The sequence below is a fragment of the Nanorana parkeri genome, unplaced genomic scaffold, assembly GCF_000935625.1.
Source record: "Nanorana parkeri isolate BGI_ZX_2015 unplaced genomic scaffold, ASM93562v1 scaffold367, whole genome shotgun sequence".
NCBI lineage: Eukaryota > Metazoa > Chordata > Amphibia > Anura > Dicroglossidae > Nanorana > Nanorana parkeri.
Genome location: NW_017306635.1, coordinates 1,178,946 through 1,201,973, shown reverse-complemented (window position 1 = coordinate 1,201,973; position 23,028 = coordinate 1,178,946). Strand labels below are relative to the sequence as shown.

The following is a 23,028-nucleotide window of genomic DNA, read 5'->3' as shown; positions in this document are numbered from 1 at the left end:
GGTCACATGCATTGTGGCTGGTCAAACAGATGGAGCCACAGATCAATCTCAGGGTTCACTCTACTAAAGGATTTCATCCTTATGGACAGATTTAGTGGTGTATCTCTAGAGTTATACTGGAAGGCAGTTACCTGGTATATGTTCCTTTCCCATTACCGGGTCTATCCAGGAGTCTTGTCCATGGTGAAGTTTGGTTCTGAATGTGTTTAACAATTGTGTAAATAGATAAATATCTCAGCATTACCCTCCCTGTTTGTGTGATCGCTATGTCCCATTCATATGCTGCCATGTTGGTGTCAGGAAAACGGAAAATTGTATACTTACCTATCGGTAATTTTCCTTTCCTGACGAAATACATGGCAGCATACGGGACCCTCCTCCCTTGGCTTTCGTATTGAGTAATTGTTGCGAGAATGGTTGCCTTGGGAGGCGTGTTTTGATTTATAGTATAACTGGTAGAGGGGTGGAGTTAACCCATTCATATGCTGCCGTCAGGAAAGGAAAATTACCGATAGGTAATATATATATATATATACATATACACATACATAGATACATACACACACACACACACAACAGCTGTGAAAATATGTACTTGCTAGAATGACACTGTACTTTTCTTATAAAAATAGTTAATATGCTATGATTTTTTTATATGTGTTACTATACCACATGATAACACTTGATACACTATTACTCATGATACCCCAAGTTGGTGAACCAGACCCTTATTCAGAAATGAACATCGTTTGTATAGATCTACTCCTTCTACTCCTTTCTTCATGCTTGTCTTTTCCTGATGCAGCTAATAATTACTCTCGATTGATTATGAATTTGGCTGCAAATTTACTGCAATTGGTAAAACAATGTCAGCGTATTGGGTGAACTTCAGGTTAATATTTAATCAAGAGAGCTAAAAAGCCTATTTGTGAACATTTACTGGTTCTTTATTTCAGGTGACAGATGAAGAGCTGTCAACGCTAGATTTCCATCATTGGATCTGTTAGGCACACAAACGATAGTGCTCATAGGAACCCCCTATTCTACTAGGATTACCTCTTTTACATAGGACATTTTCCATGTTTAGTTTGTCTTTACAAAATTGTGGCTGTATAATTAACTAATAGAAGATGACTGTATATCTGCTGGCAACAGAATAAGTGGTCAATAAGAGTAAAGGTTAAAGCCTCTCCATTGTCTCTACCGCCTATGGGCACAGGCCTAAAGAGCTTAAAGTGACACTAAACTCATTAGAGTTTGCCTACCCCTGTTTTGCATTAACGGGTTGAGAGTGAAATGTACTCACCGAGATTTGGGTGCAATATGCTGTTCCGACTTGATGCTTAGGAAGATGTTAGGGATAAGGAGGATGGTGCACCACCCAAGGCAGAACCAAAAGCCATTCTAGAACAAACAAAATACTTTTTAGAGCATCCATACAATGGCAGAATATCAAGTAAATCTGTCATAAGATGTGGGAGTACTTTGAGCAACAGATCTGAAGCAAACATGCTCTAAGTGAAGTCAGTACACCTGCCTACTTGACCTGGGTCAGGGTTAGGTTTACCCAGAACTACCCACATGCGGGCTAAACCTTAATGGTGGTCCTATTGGCTGCTCACAGAAACCTTACCCTCAGTCCACATCCCTGTAACCTCTGCCCCCACTTATGTTCTTCATGTTGTCTTTGCTTCCAGCAGCTGGAAAGTGTGCCAGGGATCATTGTAGCAGCAAGGTAAGTAGTATGACACATAAGAGTCAGTAATGAGAGACCCATATTTTTCTCATGAATTTTCTCATGAATATGGGGGAATATTGGTAATGATGGTAATTGTTTCCCTTTCTCAGCCCTTTTTCTATCCTTACATCCAGATTTCCAATAATGATCCCTGGGGTTAATTTTGAACATTGGAAAGAAAACCGCATGTGTTGCTCATATCAACTAAGTGGAATTTAAATACATTGAAGGGAATTTATCAAAACTGGAGCAGACAAAAAGTGGGGCAGATGTGCATGACAATCAGCTTCTATCTTCAGTTTATTCAGTTAAGATTTGAAAATGAAAGAGAGAAGCTGATTGGTTGCCATGCACATCTGCTCCAGTTTTGATAAATTCCCCCCAGTGTGTCTAGTGCAAGTTAGAAAAGATGAGTTTCTATCCTTTTATGATTGTTTAAATTTGGTTTATAAAACTGCATACACATTCCCCTTTTTTCCCTCCCTAATTCATGTCTAGACCTTTTTCTGTGTTGCTAGATCTGTCAAGTACAACACACGTTCCCATCTGCATCGCCCACACGTTCACCGTCAAGTCACTTTCCTCAATATTAGCCCAATATCTGAATTTCCCATTGTTGAGTGAAAAATGTTACATACATCCACATTGATTATTATTATTTATTATTACTTATTTGTGCCCCCCTAACCCGGACCTGAGCATTTTACACCTTGCAGGCCGTATCCAGCCCTTGGTCTGTGGCTGCCTGGCCCGCTGACCTGCGCTCTGTTATGACTGGCTGACAATGGATGCACTGGCTTGCAAGGCCCTGCAAGCAAGAGCCCAAAGTAGGTCAACGATCGGTCCATGTTTGAACCGTGTTTCTCTTCAGACTTTGCTTGCTGGGACCACTGGCATCCTAGCAACCAATTATGTCAGAAGTCCTCCTCTGCAGTCATTAGTTGCAATGACTGCTGGGCGGTCCTAGTAAACAATGACGCCAGTGGTCCTCCTCTGTCTTCTCTCCTGAAGCTCATCCATCCATGGACTTTAAAAAACAAGAACTTAAAACAATATGTCATGTATAGTTTTCCCTCCCAGCAGCGACTAATGCACAGCACCGTGCAATGCACCTACCTGCATTGCAGTGCGGCAGGTGCTTTGCTTGCACTACTTTTTTTCAATGCACATAAGTTTTCAGTCTCAGTGGAGACTGAAAATAATGTGAGAAAACAATTGTGTTTATTTATAAGTATCACTGATCGGATGATTTGAGGATTTTATATTAGCTTAAGGGACACAGATAGGTGTGGAACATTTTCCTTATTTTCTACACATTTATTGTTTTTTGCAGTGCTAACAGGGAACATGCTGATACGAAGAGACAGCAGAGTGATAGAGAGATGAGCCCATCTGCCTGTTGCTTCTCCATTCATTGTCCAATCACAGGCTGGGGGAGGGGGAATACCTGTACGTGTTACCCAACTGCAGCAAAGAAAAAGCAAGTCTCTTGCCCTAGGGGACAGGGCTGTGTTGTGTGGCAGGGCTGTGTAAATCTATGGTCCGGATGTAGAGAAATGCAAATCCTTTGGTAGGTAGAACAACTCCTAAATTTGTTTTTATTGGTGTATTTAGCTGTTTGCCTGGAGTTCAAGTTTACAGTTGTTAGTTTATGTAAAGTGTACACAATGAAGCACTTACATCCTACTAGGATTGTTACATTTTTATGAAGCCACTTGGATCACTTTTTGGCACTGTACTCACCCAAGGGTGGCTCACGTTATCGCAGACAATCACACGGGCATTGTCAAGCGTTGCGGGCACCGAGCGGCAGGAGGCAATGTTCTGTGTAATCTGCAACAAAAATGTACACGCTCTGACTGGCAGGAACAAACTAAATTAATTGTGCTTGATAAAATAATGTCGGATGAGCAAGACAAAGTAGGACCCTTGGGTCCGTTCATGGACTGCTAAGTAGGATACAAAAACTCCATCCTCACCTAGTTTAATACACGTGTACACATCATAACCTTTTACAGAACCTGAGAGCTCATTGCAGAGCCATGAAGCATGATTTAGAGTAGCTGGGAATCTAACATGAAGATTGGAATGTTATATGATATATTTGGGGTGACCTTTTGGAAAATAAATTAATTAGTGCTTTCTTGTGTATTATATTAAGTTTCATCTTTACCTTAGAGAAACCCCTTTCTAAATTAAAGTAATATATTATAAAATGGAGAACTGACATTACTAAATATAGCTAAATATCCCTGGTGAGGTCATATACATGTCTGTGCCCAGACCTTCCACTGTATTGTGTTAAAGTGACACTAAAGCAGTTAAAAATGCATTCAAGTACCCTAACTCTTAATTCTATTCGTGTCCATCTACATCAGTGTTACCATTACTTGCAGTGTACAGCCTTGTCTGTAAGATTTTATTCAGACAATGTTTAACAGGGCTTAGGTCCAGATTTCCACTTAAAGTGAGAATTAAAGGAATTAACTCAGGAATTAAATCTTAAAAATACATTCAAGTACCTTAACTATTAACAAAAATTTATATTTTTTGTGTATCTCTCTGCATTTTCCATGTTTAGTCAGTTTACTCTTTTGGTTTTGCTTAAAGATGTTCAGTTCCTCGTTTTCTAGTGGGTCCTTGCATCGCTCTCCCTCCCGCCTCCTGCACGGGTGCCTCCATCAGCTTACCTGCTGCTGTGGAGGCACCCGTGCGTGCTTGTTCCTGGCTGTGCATGCAGTAGCTGTATGTGGGTCCATAGACACACACAGCCCTGCAGCAGACCACGCCCCTCCAAGGAAGATTGGGGAACGGAGGATCACTCCAGGGACCGGCGGCAGTAACAGTGGTGACACAGGTTATTCTGGTGGGAGGGGGACACAAAAAGGTACTGGGAGTTATTTGCCTTAATGCAGAAAATGCATTAAGGTAAAAAGGGGCCGGCCTTTAATACCACTTTAATCTTACTTACTTGCCATGGGAGATGGAGACCCCTCCATGCTATTATATAAGAAAGCTCCATTGAGTACAGAGGTTTACATTTTTTATTGTAAATCCCTTTCAACTGTCTGAGGTCAATCTCTAAATACTTTTCAAAAAGCAGTGATATTAGCATAAACAGGTTTTACCTGTTAAACATTTGGAAACTGCATATTCTCAATGAGCAATACAGGGTATGAAGTACACACCCTGAGCATTGCATAAATACATCACTTACCAATGATAAACATAGTAAATTAATGATTGTGAACCATTACACGTGGCCCTCTGTTTTGTCCTAATTATAAATTAGCATTGCTATATTTACAGGAGCGGTGCTTCTCATCATATACTAATAACTAGCAACTGGGGTGCCTGTTGTCAATTAGTAGAAAATGAAAATAAAAATAAATAACATTTCTATGTCATACTCTAAAAAATATATTTTTGATTTGTGTATGTATAAAGAAATATCTGTGTTGCTTGCCTTTAATTCTGTTGCAATACAGTGGTACCTCAGTTCACAAACTTAATTCATTCCACGATTCTGGTCGCGAACCGATTTGGTCGCAAACCGAATCAAATTTCCCTATAAGGTTCAATGTAAATAAGATTAATCCGTTCGGACCCCTACGAACGTGGTCGCGAACAGAATCAAATTTTCCCATAAGGATTAATGTAAATAAGGTAAATCCATTCTGAACCATATGTAAATTCATTAATGCTCTGCACTTTCTTTTTACCACCATGCTTGCTCTGCACTTTCTTTTTACCACCATGCTTGCTCTGCACTTTCTTTGGAGCCATGCTGGATTGAATATTACTGTACAGTACTGTATGTGCTAAAAAGCACACAAAAAAGCTTCACAGCAAGTGCGCACAGGTCTGTCTGCGACCGCAATTTCGACTAGAGGAAGCCACGACCACGTGTCAGAGCGGTGAAGATGGCCGCGGTCGTGTTCGTCACCCGATTTGGAGTTTGCGAACGGAAGCAAAATTTTGCCGAACTTCCTGTTCGTGAACCGAATTGTTCGCAAACAGAAGTGGGTCGTGAACTGAGGTATTACTGTATATTGTATTACAAGAGGGGTTTCCCAGTGTATTTCCCGAATCATCCTCTCTGTCTGTCCAAATGGTGTTCTAATGACCCCTGTCGCCAAAACTGAAAGTGGGAGAAAATACAAAAATGTTGAGCTGTCACCAGAACAAGAATAGAGGGGAAGTCTTCCAATGGGGACACTTATTTTGGTGACAAATATATAGAGAGATGATACTTACCTGTCCAGATTCCCACGCCACTGGTTTTCACTTTCTTTTAAGAGCAACGATGACTGGAGAATCCTCTTTATCTGACAAATGCTGGGGTTTCCTCTGTCAGTGCCTCCATCACTGTTGGACACATATGTGACCCAGGCAGTTTACACAGTTGGAGGGAGGATTGGATGGAAGAAGACTGGATTGCGTCAAGGTGGGAAGGAGGTGGGATTTGACATGAGGCTTGACATGATTGAACCAAAAGGCAAACTAGAACACAGTACAGGAAGAGGGAGTTTGAATTGTTGCATGGGAAAGTGAGGTAGATGCTTCTTCCTTATACTCCACACCCAATCCCAAACGAAACTGAAGGAACAGTAAGATCTCTCTTTTTCATTACCAAACAATTTTATGCTACTTACTGTTGTTTTCACCCAGTCTATGTACTTGGAAAAGTATCCTAAAGCTTGGTTGAGAAGACACTTGCTTTCCTAGTGAAATAACCAGAAATAACAGTTAATGCATTTTCATAAAAATAGGCACCTTAAAAGACCAGTGCAACTAAATTATCAGTTAGTTTAGGTGGATGCCAGTGTGTAAAGATTTGAAAGGGGACCCGAGCTCTGTCTCACTGAAGGGATGTTCTCCATACACTCCCTTTGGAAGTTCAGCAGAGACTTAGATATAAAAAGGCTTAACAGGAGGCTAAGCTATGCCATGGCTATGAGTTGCCATTCACACCTAGGCATTTTGCCTCAAAGCTTGGTGCCACAAAACATACATGGAACCCCATTGTTTTTCATGGCCCCTGTTCACATCTGAGCATTATGCCGCTTGAAGCAAATTGCCGGCCACTGTAAAATGTACATGAACTACTTTTCCGCAGATTTCTGTACTTTTAGCCCCATGGACTTCAATAGAAATGCTTGGAAACATGCGACACAAGTGTTCTCGCATGTTTTATGTTTTTTTTGTGCAGTTATCAAGCAGGAGCCAGCCTTCCTCTGAAAAAAAACACTGGGAAACAAAATCAGGGATAGCACAAGCTGAAAAAACGTGACAAAACGTAGGACAAATGTGCTTTGACTTGTGTAAAAAACTCAAAAAAGATTTGAAAGAAGTCTGAAAATTTCGGGCAATGAAGCAGGAATCGGCCTAAATTCAAGTAGTGTTTGGGCAGCTTAACTGGGTTTTTTCTAGGGCAGTGTTTTTAAACCTTTTTTTCAGTCACAGCACCCTTTAAAAGTATGCAAAATCTAAAGGCACCCCAGTCTAAAATGAAAATAACCATAAATGTAAAAAAAAGGTGTGGTCCCTCCAAAGTCCATACCAAACCTTTAACTGAGATAGGGGTCTGGTATGGATTTTATGGGGGGACACATTAACACACCAAAAATAAGTGGAGTTCCTCCCTTCACATCAGAGCCCCCCTTTCTGACAGGAATTCCTCCTTTTACATCAGAGTGCTTCTTTACATCGGGAGTCCGCTTCACATCAGGAGCCCACTCCCTTCACACCCTCTCACAATAGGAGCCCCCCTTGACATCAAAAGCTTCCCTTGACATCCAAGCTCCCTTCTTTCACACCATCCATTGCGTTCATTGCACAGTCCCGTAGGATGAACGCACTGGATTGCATAAACAAAGGTTCCCCGTGTTCTGGGGTGAGAGGGGGCACGGTGGTGTCATTCATTTCAATGGCAGCGCAAACACACCTTCCACCCGCAGTGCGATTGCCCACAACGCAACGTGTGATGCTGCAATGCTCCGCATTCCATTGTGGTGCGATCACAAAAAAAGTGCTTGCACTATTCACTATGCCTGGTGTGGGCAATCACACTGTAGGTGGGAGGCTTGTCTGCAGTGCCACTGAAATGAATGGCACCACGCCCTTTCCCGCCTAAGAACGAGGGGAGCCTTTGTTTATGTGATCCAGTGCATTCATCCCCTGGGACTGTGCGAGGAATGCACTGAATGGTGTGAACGGGTCCTCAGAGTCTCCCTCTTTCACATCAGAGTCTACCTTCACATGACAAGCTCCTCTTCACAAAACAAGCCCCCTTTCACATCAGAGTTCCTCCTTCACTTCAGAAGCCTTCTCACCAGAGTCCTACTATCACATCAGGAGATGCAGCTCCATCCAGGCCTGAATGGAGGCGAACTTCCATTCTTTTTTCAATGGATCCCTCCCTCCCTGGATTAGCGACATTCATTTTTTTACTGTGCTAGCGCAGCCGCCTTTCCCTGCACTATGCATAGGCAGGACGCTGTGTTAAAATTATGAGGCACCCCTAAGAAAGCCAGAAGTTAACCTAGTTGAGAAAGGCTGATCTAGAGATGTTTCCCTCAGCAGGGTGCCATGAGTTTGAAGCAGCTAACACGTGATTTATTTTACCAGCAGCTATCTATCTGAAAGGATGCAATTGAAACAAATTGTTTAGGCAGGCCCTCTCAGTATTTACCAACTGCTACTTTTTTTTTTTTTTGAGCTGAGGAATCAAATCACAGTGTGGACCTCATGAGGACTGGTTGTGATTTGTGTTTAACTTACATTTCTCAGCCTCTCGATGAATTGCTCCACCAAAGGTCCATTCAGAAAGTTGATGTCTTCTATTGTACGTTGAATACCAGCCTGAAGTTATGAAGTTATTTAATTAATTACATTACAGAAAAATACAATCTAAGTGAATGACAAATACACACAAACACAAAACACATACACGCACAAATAAAATATATATTTTTTAGCTTCTTATCATGTGATAACATCAACAGGCGCCAGCTATCGTTCCTGGTCATGTGATCACATTAACAGGAACTAGCTATTATAGTTCATGATCATGTAAGTGAAACCACGTCTTGCATTTGCAAAAAACAATAATATCTATAGCTAGCCTTGTCTTCCTTCCATTCAGATCAGTTTTACCCATGAAAAGAATATGTTGGCTCCTTTTTTGACATTATGAAACAAGCATAAGGTACGGCACTTGTATTAAGGGTATCTGTAGGTGGGGCCTATGAAACAGCTATATGAACAACATTTTTGGCTATGTAACTAAAAAATAAAAAGCTTATCTATCAATCTATGGTATTAGAAGACATCTGTATCTAGCATTACAAACACTATCAGATGCAGTAAAATGGACTGAAAAACAAGACAGCTGTCAAATCTCTAAATCGTGATAAACCTCCTGGCCATGAAGCAGTTACCTCCACAGAAATAACTGAACCTCATTCAGAACTGGCTAATTCAAATGGACAAGAATACCTGATCTTTCTTCACACACGTTACAATATGTATGTAGCCCATTGTGTAGAGGATCTCAGCTCCCTACCATAATGCAGGTGATGGTAACCCTGGCCATGTGAACCCATCCAACCATCCCCTGATCTGTTTCTAGACCTAGTATTAAACGATTTGGCCAAAAATATGTTAAAATCTCTCCTAATGATTTAGCTCAGATGCACAAAGCCAGCTCCAAAAAAAACATAGTTTGACAAGTATGGTGTGGACTCTGGAGGAACGTAGGTGGGCTTCATAGAGACCGCTACTGACAACTATTAGAGTGAACTAAGTCTTCTCATACAACATTAGTACCTGACCTGACAAATGCTTTTTTGGCTGAAAAGGCACACATTCCCGCAAACACCCTCCATAATCTTGTGGAAATCCTTCCCTGCATAGGGGGGAGGGATTCAGATTCACAATAATATCTATGGTTTTGCAATGGGATGTCCAATAAGCTCATATAGATGTGATGCTAAGGTGTTCATGCACTTTTGGCTTTAAAAAGGTAATTTTTTTTTAGACAGTGTCCATAACAATGATTGGATCAGATGAGGATTGGTGTTTATATTTTATGAACAGAGGATACCATTGGCATTTTTTATTACAATGGCCACAACTTACTTTAAGCGTAGGTGCTAGAGAAGCCACGATGGAGAGACTGTCATTCAATGTCCGCTGCAATATAATCATAGATATTTGTCATACTGACATTGTTAATTTATATATAACATTGCCAATAAATACACTCATAGCTAATGTATATTGCACCTACATAGTTTTTAACTATAGTAACCATATGCCTATAATAAGTTTAGCATTGACCATTCCAGTCCTTATAGATGCACATGTATCTATTTAAAAAAAAAATTAGGATAGAATGGGACTGGATTGAAACTAGTGTGAGGTTTTTATCACTGTCTGTTGCCCCAATGGGGAGAATTTACCTCACTTTCTGCCCTTGTGACAATTAAAACATTTTTTTTTAGTAGAAATTAAATAGTAAACAACTAAACAGGATAGGTACACACCTAGCATACACTCAGAAACAATGAAAATGCACAAAGACTGAAGTTGGGCTTTACCTCAGTTTTTTAATCCCTTATGGCAAGTACACGTCCACCTTGCATTGTGTGAGTGGCTTCTAATTAGTTTACTTGTAATAAGAGACAAAATAACAAGCCCCTTCTTCCTCCTTATGGGAGCATGTACTTACAAATTGTTCATTTAACGACTAATATACCTGTGTTACAATAGACACGGGGAGTTTACTAAAAATGAGAAGTGGCAGAATTAGGACAGGTAGATTCCTAGAGGGAAATGGCATTTGTGAAGGGCCTTTTTCAGAGTCTTATTGTATATCTCACAGCCTCCTGTTCAGAATGTTGTGGCATAAGGTTTATATTGGCATAAATGGTTATGGTAGAGTGGGGCAGGATTGGAACTGGTGTTTGGTTTTCTTAACTGTGGCCCCACTGGGTAGAATTTGCCTTATATCTATCCTAGTGACAATGTATTTTCAAAATGTTTAAAGAAAGCAAATAGTAAATACCTAAATGGCAGAGGTGAATACCTAGTAAGCAGTTTAATCTTATGATAATAAGGTGCCCACAGTTGGACTTTGACTCCGTTTTTTAACTTCTTATGTATGAGTACTCATCGACCTTGCATTGTGTGAGTGGCTTCGTATTGATTTACTTGAAATAACAGACAAAATAACAAGTTTCTGTCTCCTTCTTATGAAAGCATGTACCTAAAAATTGGTCCTTTAAGGACTAATATACATGTCTTACAATAGATATGGGAGGTTACCAAAACTTAGAAGTGGGAGAATCAGGACAGGTAGATTCCTAGAGGGAAATGGCCTTCCCGAAGCACCTTTTTCAGAAATGCAATGTAGCTCCTGAGTATTGTATATCTTGCACCCTCCTGTTGAAAATGTTCTTGTATAAGGTTTGTATTGGTATACATTGTTTTGGTGCTTCGAAATAGAAGCTAAAATCCCAAATATTTTAATTATAATGCAAACAGTAACAGAAAAAAAAGCATTCAGGGTATTAACATTTATATGTGTTTTTTGTAGAGGGTTTTTTGGTGCCGATTTTAAATTTTCTGCCTAAAACTGGCAACCCAGATCATGTTAGTACATACTGGCATGATCTAGACCAGCCTTTCTCAACCAGGGTGCTGTGGCACCCTCGTGTTCCTTCTGACTTCCTAGCTAATCCTCTAATCCCATTGTTCCTTAAAGAGAGGATTCACTACAGATGAGACTCTTATGCTGAAAGATTGGCAGACCTAAAAGTTGATGGAACTTCTTTTTTTTTTTTAAGTTACCATCACCTCATTGGGTGTTTGCTGTAAACCCTAATTCAGAGGACTAATTTGATACCCTTTAGTAAACCTGACTAATTTGAATCTTAAACTCGCCATACATGGACTGAAATTCAGCCATTTCCTGCTGGACAAAATTTGATCCATGGGTGGCCCTCCTGTCACCACCAGGCTTAACAAACTTTCAAAATTGAAGCTGGGTGGAAAATTGGCCGCCATATAATAGCATCAGTCAATCAGTGCCTGCGACTGGAGATAGGATTTAAGATAAATCACTGGATTCCTCTATCCATGATGTTAGGGCAAACAATAAAAGTACCTTTGCAATGGGTCTATCCCCACCCTGAAACGGTTAAATGCTCATTTTTGTCTGGGGGCTGGCGTAAAGCAGATTTATTTACCCGATCCCCGCTCCTGCCGGTTCCCTCAGGGCTGCTAGACCAATCCCCATAGCCTCCTCAACCCTGGGCTCCAGTGGTCAACTGATGTGTTTACATCTAATGCAGGTTCCAGAGAATTGTAGATCCTCAAATCATCTCTGAATTGGTGCTGACACTGTCCTTCCTTCTGGGGGGTGGCTACTTTTGTCCAACATGGTCCCTGTGTGTGTTAAAGTAGACACAACTCCAACCTCACTCCTGTGATGGACTGCAATCTCAATACATATGAGTAAACTAATTGTGAGATTGTAGTCCATCACAGGAGTGAGCTTGGAGCGGTGTCTACTTTACAACATACACATGGGCCATGGGGAACAAAAGTAGCCACCCTCCAGAAGGAAAAACAGTGTCAGCACAAATTCAGAGATGATTTGAGGATCTGCAGCCGAGTGATACACAAATAAGATACAATTTTGTTAATAGTGAGGGCTTGTTCCCACGATGTCCAGATTCTGTCCAGACCAGAACAGTTAGCTCCTCAGACCAAAAACGCATCCTAATGTATCCCTATGTGATTTCTGGGCTACAGTTCACACCTTTGCAGTGCTTTCCATTCAAGACTGAACAAATCCTGCATGTCTTATTTTTTACTGGTTTGGAACGCACCAAAACACGCGAAACGCAAAAAAACCACACGTGACACAACTGAAAACCCATTGTAAGATAAACATTTTTTTTTTAAAAAGAACCGGAACGCGGCAAAATCGTGATAAAATTGCAATGCACCACGTTCCAGATCTCGTCCGGAAAATGGTGTGTACCTGGCCTGAAGGTATCACTTTAATTGATAGGACAGTATACATTGATTATAGAAGGCTAAAATACTGCACTTCGGTAGCTGCTTTTTTTCAGATCTACTCAACTATGACATGCTAAGAATAAAGTGTAGCTAGACATCAATTTTTTTCATGTGCCTGGTAGAACGAGGCATGGGTAATTTATGAGGGAAGTATATTTTTATATAGATTTTAGTTTTTTTCTGAAATGCCACATGTGTTAGATATGTGAGGTTCTGAAAGTGCCTGCTGCACACCATACAGCATTGCAAACAGTGTAGATAAGATAGCTGATTGGTGTAGGTACTTGAATGCATCTCTAAGATTTTTTCTTTTGAGTTTAGTGTCAATTTAAAGGAGAACTATGGGGTCAGTGTTTTTCCCCATAGTTCTCCTAGGGGTAACGGGAGGACACAAACTAGCGTCCTCCCGTCACCCTAAGCTCAGTATACCGCGAGCTACAGCTCGCGGTATACTGAGACGCCGCACCTGGAGCGGATCCCGACTTAGATGACGGGATCCGCCCAGCTGCGTGAGTGACAGCTGGCTCTGCCTATCTAGAGGCAGAGCCAGCTGTATCCGCCCCCTCCCCCGTCCGTTCCGCCAGTCAGCGCTGGCAGATCGGAGCGGGGAGAGGGGCATCCAGACCCTCCCCCTGTCACGGCAGAGAGCCGTGACAGGATCGAGAGGTGAGGGAACCCGGTATGTTTTCCCTCACCTCCTGATCTACTGAGCCGACCTGTGACAGTCTCATTGTCACAGGTCGGCTTAGAACTATGACGTGAGTGGAAATCACTCATGTCATAGTTCTCCTTTAAGGTGTATGGCTAGCTTTACTTCAATTTCAGGAACACCAGATCATGAAGGCATCCAGGCAAGTCCCAGCTGTCTCTTTTCTAGTGTAAATTAGAAGATCCCAGGAGAGCTGTGGTTGGCTTTGGGCTACAGACAACACCAGAATTGTACTCTGTCTGGGCTCTTACTGACTTTTTGCTATTAAAGGAGGTGCCCAAGAATGGTGGATATATACTCTTAGTTACATGTCCTGAAGTATAGTAACATAATGGGCTTCCCTCCTCTCACAGCCTTCTGTGAGACAACAGGATCCCATGCCCAATTCCAAAAATACAATCATAGGGCGTTAAAAATCACTGTACTTTAAAGAAGTGCCACAACAGCACATTTTATCATCAGACAATGATTTAGGTGAAATCTACAATGTATTTTATTTATTTATTACAGGTATTTATATAGCGCTGACCACTTATGCACTGCTTTACATACTGCTTATTCACATCACTTCCTGCCCTTGAGGAACTTCCAGACATGCAGACATGGTCCAGTGTTGTCACCATCAGAATACCCAAGCTGAGAATTGCCATGTAGCCATGTGCATTTGGACAGCAAGTGGCTGAAAAGTGGCAGCAGTATGTTGCAGTGGTTGCAATATAGTATTGGATAAAGGAGAAAACACATTTTATTTTATTTTTTAAAAGGCAATCATTTACGGTACACAATGCTTTAGTAAATTAAATGTCATTCAGATAACATATGAATTTTAAGCCCTCATTCACACTAGAAACGGCCAGCACGTACAGCTCCGTGCTGCGTGCACGGCCGCATCGGGCAGCTCCCGGGAAGGACAGGTGCTGCGTGTAATTAGTACGCAGCCCCCTTCCTTCTCTATGGGACTACCTGGCCATATGCCGCCCTACGCTCACCCGCCCTGCACGTCTGTGCGGGTACGGGTGAGCGTAGTCGTACGCTGACAGGATGGATCCTGTCTGCGTCCGAGTCAGGAAACACGCACCCGCATGGACATGCACTTGAGGTGAGCGTAGGGGGGCGTATGGCCGCGTAGTCCCATAGAGAAGGACGGGTGCTGCGTACTAATCACACGCAGCTCCTGTCCTTACCAGGAGCTGCCCGATACGGCCGTGGATGCAGCACAGAGCTGTACGTGCCGGCCGTTTCTAGTGGGAATGAGGGCTTAAAATTCATATGTTATCTGAATGACATTTAATTTACTAAAGCATTGTGTACCGTAAATGATTGCCTTTTAAAAAATAAAATAAAATGTGTTTTCTCCTTTTTCCAATACTATATTGCATCTAGGTAAGTGCTGCTGCCACTTTTCAGCCACTTGCTGTCCACATGCACATGGCTACATGGCAATTCTCAGCTTGGGTATTCTGATGGTGACAACACTGGACCGTGTCTGCACAATGTGCCTGTAGTCTCCACTGGGAAAGCATTGGACAGGGTGACAACACAGGAGCACAGTCAGGGGACAGGAACAGATAGTTGTACGATTACCAGGTATTAGTATGATCATGAGGTATTATTTTCATTAAAGCTGAAGATTTAAAAATATTGAAAATGACTTTTGAAATGACATTAAGCTGTTAAAGTATGTAAGTGATTGGGTGTTAAATAATCTGTTATTAGAGTTCATAACAGTGATGTGACTCAAAGTCAAATTATTATTATTATTACTAACTAACTATTATTCAGCTCTCACATCTGTACAACCCTTACATACCAGAGCAATTGACATTTCCACTTTGGGCCTATTTATTTGGCAACTTTGTCATTACTTAAGATAACAATGTTATACATATGTTGTTTTTTTTAGGACAAACTTTCATTCTGTGATTATAGCCTTGCAACAATGTTTATATATATATATATATATATATCCGAGCCGATGCATATGCGTTCGGCTCGGCTGAGCCGCTCGGCCACGATTGGGAGCTGTACGGACCATTGTGAATAGCCCGTACAGCACCCCTTCAGTTCTACTGAAACGAAGGGGTCCTGGGGCCGAAGCTAGCCGAAGGATTGGCCGAAGCTACGGCCAGATCCTTCGGCAGCTTTGTGAATAGACCCCTAAGTGAATAAAGATGAAAAAGTTTAAATATTAATGGTTAGAAAAATAGAGAAAAAAAATTGCATTAAAATAATAGTTAATGAGAGAAGGGGAAAGTTAGGTAATTAGAGGCGGATTGTGATAAAATAAAGGGTATTAAGGGGTTACATCGGAAATTTATTTTTACTTGACACGTTGTTTTAAAGTGACACTAAACTCAGGAGTTCAACCTTAAAACTGCATTCAAGGACCTTAACTATTAACAAAAATGCATCTTATTTGTGTATCACTCGGCTGTAGATTCTCAAATCATCTCTGAATTGGTGCTGACACTGTCCTTCCTTCCTAGTGGGTGCTACATATGCCCAGTGTAATTAGATGAAATATTTTGGGCATGTGTGGTATGCCCAATGCCTCAAGTTGTCTCCTAACAATTGCATGAATAGTACTGTTTCATAATGATCTATCTTCTGCTTGAGTGCTCCAAAATGCATGTCAAATACACAGGGTATTTATGATATCTACTAAACATGTGCGATTAGTTTCGTTCCGTTTCGAAATTCGGATGAAATTTCGGAAATTCGTAGATTCGGAGCATCCGAATTTCCGAAATATAACATATCCGAAATCATCCGAAAGCATCCGAATCTGAAATTTCGAATCCGAAATTTCGGATTTGGAACAAATTTCTTCAAAATCCTGTGCGTGCACTGTTAACATTTATTTTCATTTTCAAAGTTTTTATTGGTTTCCATAATATATAACATATTTTAATTCAGGCTTTTAACATATGTGTCCAAAACAGAAAATTTAGTATTTCTCAAATCAACATTAATTCCCCGCGTCCCCCAACCTTTACATAGCCTGTCAAAAACTATCACCAAAAGAAAAGAAAGGGGGAAAACCAGTTGCGTTATTAACCTTCAACTTTGCCCCTGCCCCCAATCTCCTCTATGGGCTCGCCCTTCCATTCGGTCACTTCTAGCTTTGGGGGTGCGGGGTCTCTCAAAAAGGGTAGAGCAGCTTTCGCTAAATGAAAACTTATGGAAAACTTTTTAATATACAAAACTAAAACAACAAACACGAAGGGGGAAAGACAAAAAAAAAAGAATCTTATTATGAAACTATAATTTCCTAGTTTCCAAGGAGCGGGATAGATAAATTTAAGCTAAGGAATCAGAGATAATGCTATGAGCATTTGAGATCTCTTGGTATTTCAACCAAGGCGCCCATACTGCTTCAAATTCTGCGTAATTATCCTGCAAGATGCTAGATAATTTCTTATGGATCATGATCCAGTTCACTTTAGACAGCACCAGAGAGAATGGGACCTTTTCAGCTTTCCAGGACCGAGCTATTGATATCTTAGCCGCCAGGAAAAAAAGGAAACCAGTTTGCTCTGCGTTCCAGAGATGTCCGGGATTGATTTATTAAGTAAAGTATACTGTGGATCTCTGGGGATAAAGGTCCAGAGAATCCTAGAAAGCAGGGCAAACAACTTGTTCCAAAAAGGTCGCAGTCCTGGGCACTGCCACCAGACATGGAGCATAGTGCCTTGCTGTTTACAGCCCCTAAAGCATAACGAACTGACACATGGGCCCATCTTCGCTAATTTTGTTGGCACAAGATACCATCGAGAAAAAACCTTGTAATTGGCTTCTAAGAGAGAAACATTTAACAGTCCCTTAGTCGATCTTTTAGAACACTGTTGCCATTCTTCTAAGGAGAGTGGTGTCCCTATTTCTAATTCCCAGGCTACCATATAAGCCGTTTTAGTGAATGATCCTAGTTGGGCTTCATAGATCAGGGACGTTCCTCCACTTTGACCTAATCCAACTAGGCACCACCGTTCATATTGTGTTAACAACGGGGCTCCAGTCTCGGGGATGTGTAGGGTGGATAGAAAGTAATTGATTTGTCTAAATCTGAAATATTCAGAATGAGGCATCTTGAGGGTGTTTAAAGAGTAGTGGTATGTGATTGGTTTATGAAGTTTAATAAAGTCCCCAATCCTATACAATCCTTTGTCTATCCACCATTTAAATGTTTTTAACTGTAGTCCTGGCATAAAATTGACATTTTCAAATAAGGGCGCGAGGGGGGTGTGTGAAGAAACCATCTCCTCCTTCTTTCGGATCTGATCCCAAAGGTCTAAAGAATGTAATAAGGTTGGCGCCAAGGTCTTTGGCCTCTGCTTGGGTTTCATCCATTTAAGTGCCTCAATAAAGGGGCCTTTATGTGAGCTGACTTCCAGCCTGACCCAGTCAGGAACAACTGACTTGAAATAGATAGATGATAATTGTGAGATTTGTGCAGCCTTATAGTATAAGAGCAGATTTGGTACCCCTAAGCCTCCCTGATTTCTAGGTTTGGAGAGAAATTCTTGTTTTTTTTCCCCCCAGATAAATTTAGAGATGGACTTCTGAAATGTAATAAGTTCCGTCTGTTGAATCGGGATTGGTAGTGTCCTAAATAGATACAATATATTAGGGGATAACGTCATTTTAATTGAATGGATTCGCCCTATCCAAGATATATTGTATGTGGTCCATCTAATCATATCTTCCCTGAGAGATTTAAATAATGGAGGAAAGTTTACGATATATAATTTAGTGTATAGGGGAGTGAGTTTCACTCCCAAGTATTGTAAAGAGTCTGTGCGCCAGTTAAATGGGAACGAATTTTTGAGGCCTGACCAGATTTCGGCAGAGAGATTAATATTTAGTGCTACTGACTTGGAGGCATTGGGGTTGATTTACTAACCTTATAAACACACCACGAACATGTATACACCTCTGTAGTGTGTTCCCTCCCAGCATGATCTATTGGTGGAATCTAGACACCTTTGTAGTGTGTACACACCCAGCAGGTGTGTTGTGCAAAGCCCTGCATGAATTGCAGGGTGATGTTGTGTAAATTAGCTCTATGTTGTGTTGCTTGCGTTGATGAATGCAGGAATGTAAATGCATGAGCTAACCATTTTTGTCTAAACTGTGAAGCAGCATTATATATGCATCATGTGCATGATTTTTCCATATATGGCATTAGTGGAAATATGCTTTTAGAGACTTTTTGGTTGATAAATACGTTTTGCTGTGTGAAAATCACACGCACCTGGTGCGTGTGTGTGTTTAGGTTAGTAAATCACACCCATTGACTCAGAGTCCTGATATTTATGCATATTCTTCCAGAAGTGCCATAATGTTGGGTAATGACACCAGTGGAGAAGTTACAAATAACAGCATATCGTCTGCAAACAAGGCGCATTTATGTTCCTCTAGGGAGCTTTTATCTCTTTAATACCTATGCTATTGTGAAGTAATATTGCCAGAGGTTCGATTGCCATAGCGAATAATAATGGCGAAAGGGGGCATCCCTGCCTAGTACCCCTTCGAATTTGGATAGGGTCTGAGAGATAGCCTTGTAGGCAGATCTGAGCTGATGGGGAGGAGTAAAGAACACTTACTAAATTAAGAAATTTGGGCCCAAATCCCCAGGATTTGAGAAGTTGTAGCAAGTATTCCCAGGAAACCGAGTCAAATGCTTTTTCCAAGTCTATAGATAACAGCATTCCTTGTTGGGGAGGGGTGTCATCCCAAGGGTGGTTAAGCATTGCGATTAGGTCTAGGGCTCTTCTAACCTGATCTGGGCCTTGTCTTCCTCCAATAAAGCCTACTTGATCTCGGTGTATGTAACAGCCTATAAAGCTGTTTAGTCTATTAGCGTATATTTTAGATAGGAATTTTATATCGTTCTTTATCAGTGAGATAGGTCTATAAATAGAGACTTCCCCTGGGTCTTTGTGTGGCTTAGGGATAATACTTATATAAGCTCTGTTCAGATCCGGGTCCAGAGGGGCGCCTGAGTGTACACTGTTAACATTTAAACGGATAAAAACTCATGAAGAAAAGGATTTGAATGTCCCTTTATTAGTAAAGACTAGAGCACAGCAACCAGAAATGACAAATGTGCCAATTCTGCTACCCCACCTCAAGTTGATTTTTTTGGAATTCAACCGAATTCCGAATCTGAATTCCGAATCAGATCCGAATACGAATACGATTCCCGAAAACGAAACACATATAGGATCTGAATTCCGAAAAACAAAATAAACGAAACGAAACAAATTTTTAGCCGCTGCTCATGTCTAATATCTACCAGTCAGATTCATGTTTTTATTTTTTCTTGCCTATACTAGAAAATTGTCACCTGTAAACCAGTTGTTTACTATAGGCTACAAAGATGGCTAAATTGTGTAGTTGACACACTTATTCTATACAAACTGAATGTGACACTTTCATTAGCTAAGACTTGGCAGTTCAAAGGTGCTTCATACACATCCTTGTAATGCAGTTAAACCTGAGCCACAATTGGAATAGATGTATCCGTAATTAAAAAAGCTAAAATGTGTCACCGCTAAATCATTAAAATGACAGCAATTATGTGTGTTTAATGCAAGAGTAATTTTTGGGAATGAATACAATGAGTTTTGCGACTACTGAAACTGCATTAATAGCAATTAAATGCAACGGTAACCTCATTTACACAAGAGACAGAGATCTGGAGTCTAATGCTGCTGTAATGTCCCTGATTGTTAGGGAAGTCGTAGGCAGAATATTCAGTGAACCTAAAATTCGTCTGCCTCTGCAGAGTGGTCACCCTCAAGCTGCCTCATTCATACTGACATTCTGTAGAGGAGAACTGCACTTAATGCCTATGGCGATGTGTGTCTTCCACATTTTTTTCAGTTAAATGTTGTTACCTTTTTTCCATTTTTTATTTATTTAACAATATTTTACTTTTTGTTACTTTTAGCTCCTCCCACTTGATCCACATTTTACTTATTTACAAATGTCAACTTGAGAGTACAGTTTGGAGGGTGATAAGGAAGCAGTGCACAGGGGTGATATGTGAGTATGGACAAATTGCCATGGTTTTAACAAATCTAGCATAATCATAATGGTCATTATACCAAACTGTATTTAAATATATATGTGTTGTAGAAGGGTGTGGCAATGCTGCAATGTCGTTTGGCTACACAGTCCCCAAGAACACTCAGGGGTCTATTCACAAAGCTGCCGAAGGATCTGGCCGTAGCTTCGGCCAATCCTTCGGCTGGCTTCGGCCCCAGGACCCCTTCGGTTCAGGAGAACCGAGGGGGTGCTGTACGGGCTATTCACAATAGCCCGTACAGCTCCCGATCACGGCCGAGCAGCTCAGTCGATGGCTGCCCTCGGCAGCTTTCTGAATAGACCCCTCAGTTACAGGGGCTAAGAAGTTCCAGAAGGTGAATACCTCTGTAGGGAAGAAACTGGCTTTTTAGTTTCTTCCAGGTTCTCCGGACTATAGTGGGATGAAATCTCTAGTCCTGGGGACAGGTGTTGCCAATGTCCGGTCTAGGAGGATCAGGTGGCTGAGAGCAGCCTTATTAGGAGTTTGGACCAGAGCTCAGGGAAGTTGTGGGTGTGCAGGAGGCAGACGGCCACAGGCAGACTCTGCTGTGTGCGCGAGCACAAGTGACACAGCTAGGAAGGCTGGAGAGGTCAAGAGGTTGGTGACCCTGAGAATACCTGTTAGAGAGACTGAGAGAGACAGTGACCCACGAGGGGTGAATACTGAACCACTTGGAGCTGAGGAAAGCTGCTGAGAAATACTGAGGACTGTATTTACAGAGAAATACGGTAAAGTCCTGGGACTATCACACTGGGAGTGTATGGGGCAGCCAGATGTCGGTGAGATCAAAACACAATGTTTTGATGAAAGTCCAATGAATTGTTATGCTTCATTTATGCTGAAGAAAAGCGGGTTATTTTGTGAAGTTTATGGATTGTTGACCTTTGAATGAATAAATACTGTCCTTTTATATTAAAGTCAGCTTCAGAAGTGGTTACTTAACGCTCACCAATGTGCTATATTCCCCAAACTATCACAGTATAAAATAACGTGCACAAAATACAGTGAACAAAGAGTGCTCATTACTTTCCTTCTCAGTATAACTACTGATTCAAGTAGGATAGTCTAATACAGGGGTGCCCATAAGGTTGATCGCGATCTACCAGTCGATCGCGTAGCTTGTAAATAACTGGGCACACATAGTACTATGTGTCCCCAGTTATGAATGAACAGGATGTGATTTACATCACTTTCTGTTCATTCATGAGTACATAGGTTCCTCCCCATTCAGAAACTGGATGATAGTAAAATATGTTCTGAATGAATGGGAAGCCTCTGTGCTTCCCATTCATTTAGAACAGAGGCTGCAGAAAAAGAGATTTTTTGTGTCCTCAATTTCTTTTTCTATTTTAAAAGGGAAATATCAGGGGGCTGTTTAGACCCCTAATATTTCCCTGAAGCCCCCCCAAGAGTAAAAAAAAATTTTAATGAAAAAAATGAAAAATGAAATAAAACATAAGAAACACAAAAGGAGCTGGCTACGGCTATGCTCCCGCGGTGCTCGTGCGGCTGCCGGCTGAATGTGTCAGACGCTGCAGACGGAAAGGGGCAGGACACCTCTCCCCATGTGCAATGTTGGCCACACAAGCACCACCGGAGGACAGGATGTCGGAGCCTCTAGGATGCACTGGAATGTAAGCCGGCCGACACCCTGCGTTCAGGGGCAGGAGGGGGTGTGGGATTGTATTGAAGTCTATGGCACTGCAGCCATGCCCCCCGCCCACAGTGTGATCGCCCGCACTCTGAACGCAGGCACATTAGTGCCTGCATTCTGGTCCAGTGCGATGTGCAAAAATAGTGCTCGCAGCATTTTTCCGGATCGCACTGGACTGGAAGGCAGGCACTAATGTGCCTGGGTTCCGGGTGCATGCGATCGCACTGTGGGCAAGGGGCCTGGCTGCGGTGCCTGACTGCGGTGCCATTGACTTCAATGCACTGCCACGCCCCCTCCTGCCCCTGAATGCAGGTTCTTTTTCATTGGTAGATCTCATTGAGTTTGTCATTTGAAAAGTAGATCTCCAGACAAAAAATTGTGGGCGCCCCTGGTCTAATACATACTGTACATGGCCAGCGTAAGAATTAGTTAGTTTTGGAAGGCTCTAGGTTGCTGCTTTAATTGAATGTACCTACCAAAGCAGCCTCTTGATCTCGAACAGCAGTATTCAGTATATTTTTCAGCGTTCCCGTCTTCTCTTTCAACTGACTTCTTATTGTCGCATTACTCTGAGGCAGGATAAAATGAACACACAAGGAAATCAGAACAGAGCATGGCATGATTACGGAAGGCATAATGCCACTTGATGTAATCCTGGTGTAATTACACAACTCAATCCCAAAGATTAATGTGTGCCCCGGAAGGGGCTGATCAAGTTTATTAATAGACTGAGAAGATATAGATAA

At 41.6% G+C, this 23,028-nt stretch overlaps 1 protein-coding gene across 1 annotated transcript in view; it reads right to left on the bottom strand.

The window, feature by feature from the left end:
* The window catches only part of PROM2 (prominin 2), a 66,966-nt gene that overhangs the window by 4,834 nt on the left and 39,104 nt on the right, over positions 1-23,028 (bottom strand). The window contains exons 15-20 of the mRNA XM_018558901.1: positions 22,759-22,851; positions 9,881-9,934; positions 8,522-8,602; positions 6,394-6,462; positions 3,482-3,571; positions 1,307-1,404 (exon numbers count right to left, since the gene is read on the bottom strand). Coding sequence (XP_018414403.1) covers positions 1,307-1,404; positions 3,482-3,571; positions 6,394-6,462; positions 8,522-8,602; positions 9,881-9,934; positions 22,759-22,851 — 485 coding nt within the window. The remainder of the gene's footprint in view (positions 1-1,306; positions 1,405-3,481; positions 3,572-6,393; positions 6,463-8,521; positions 8,603-9,880; positions 9,935-22,758; positions 22,852-23,028) is intronic.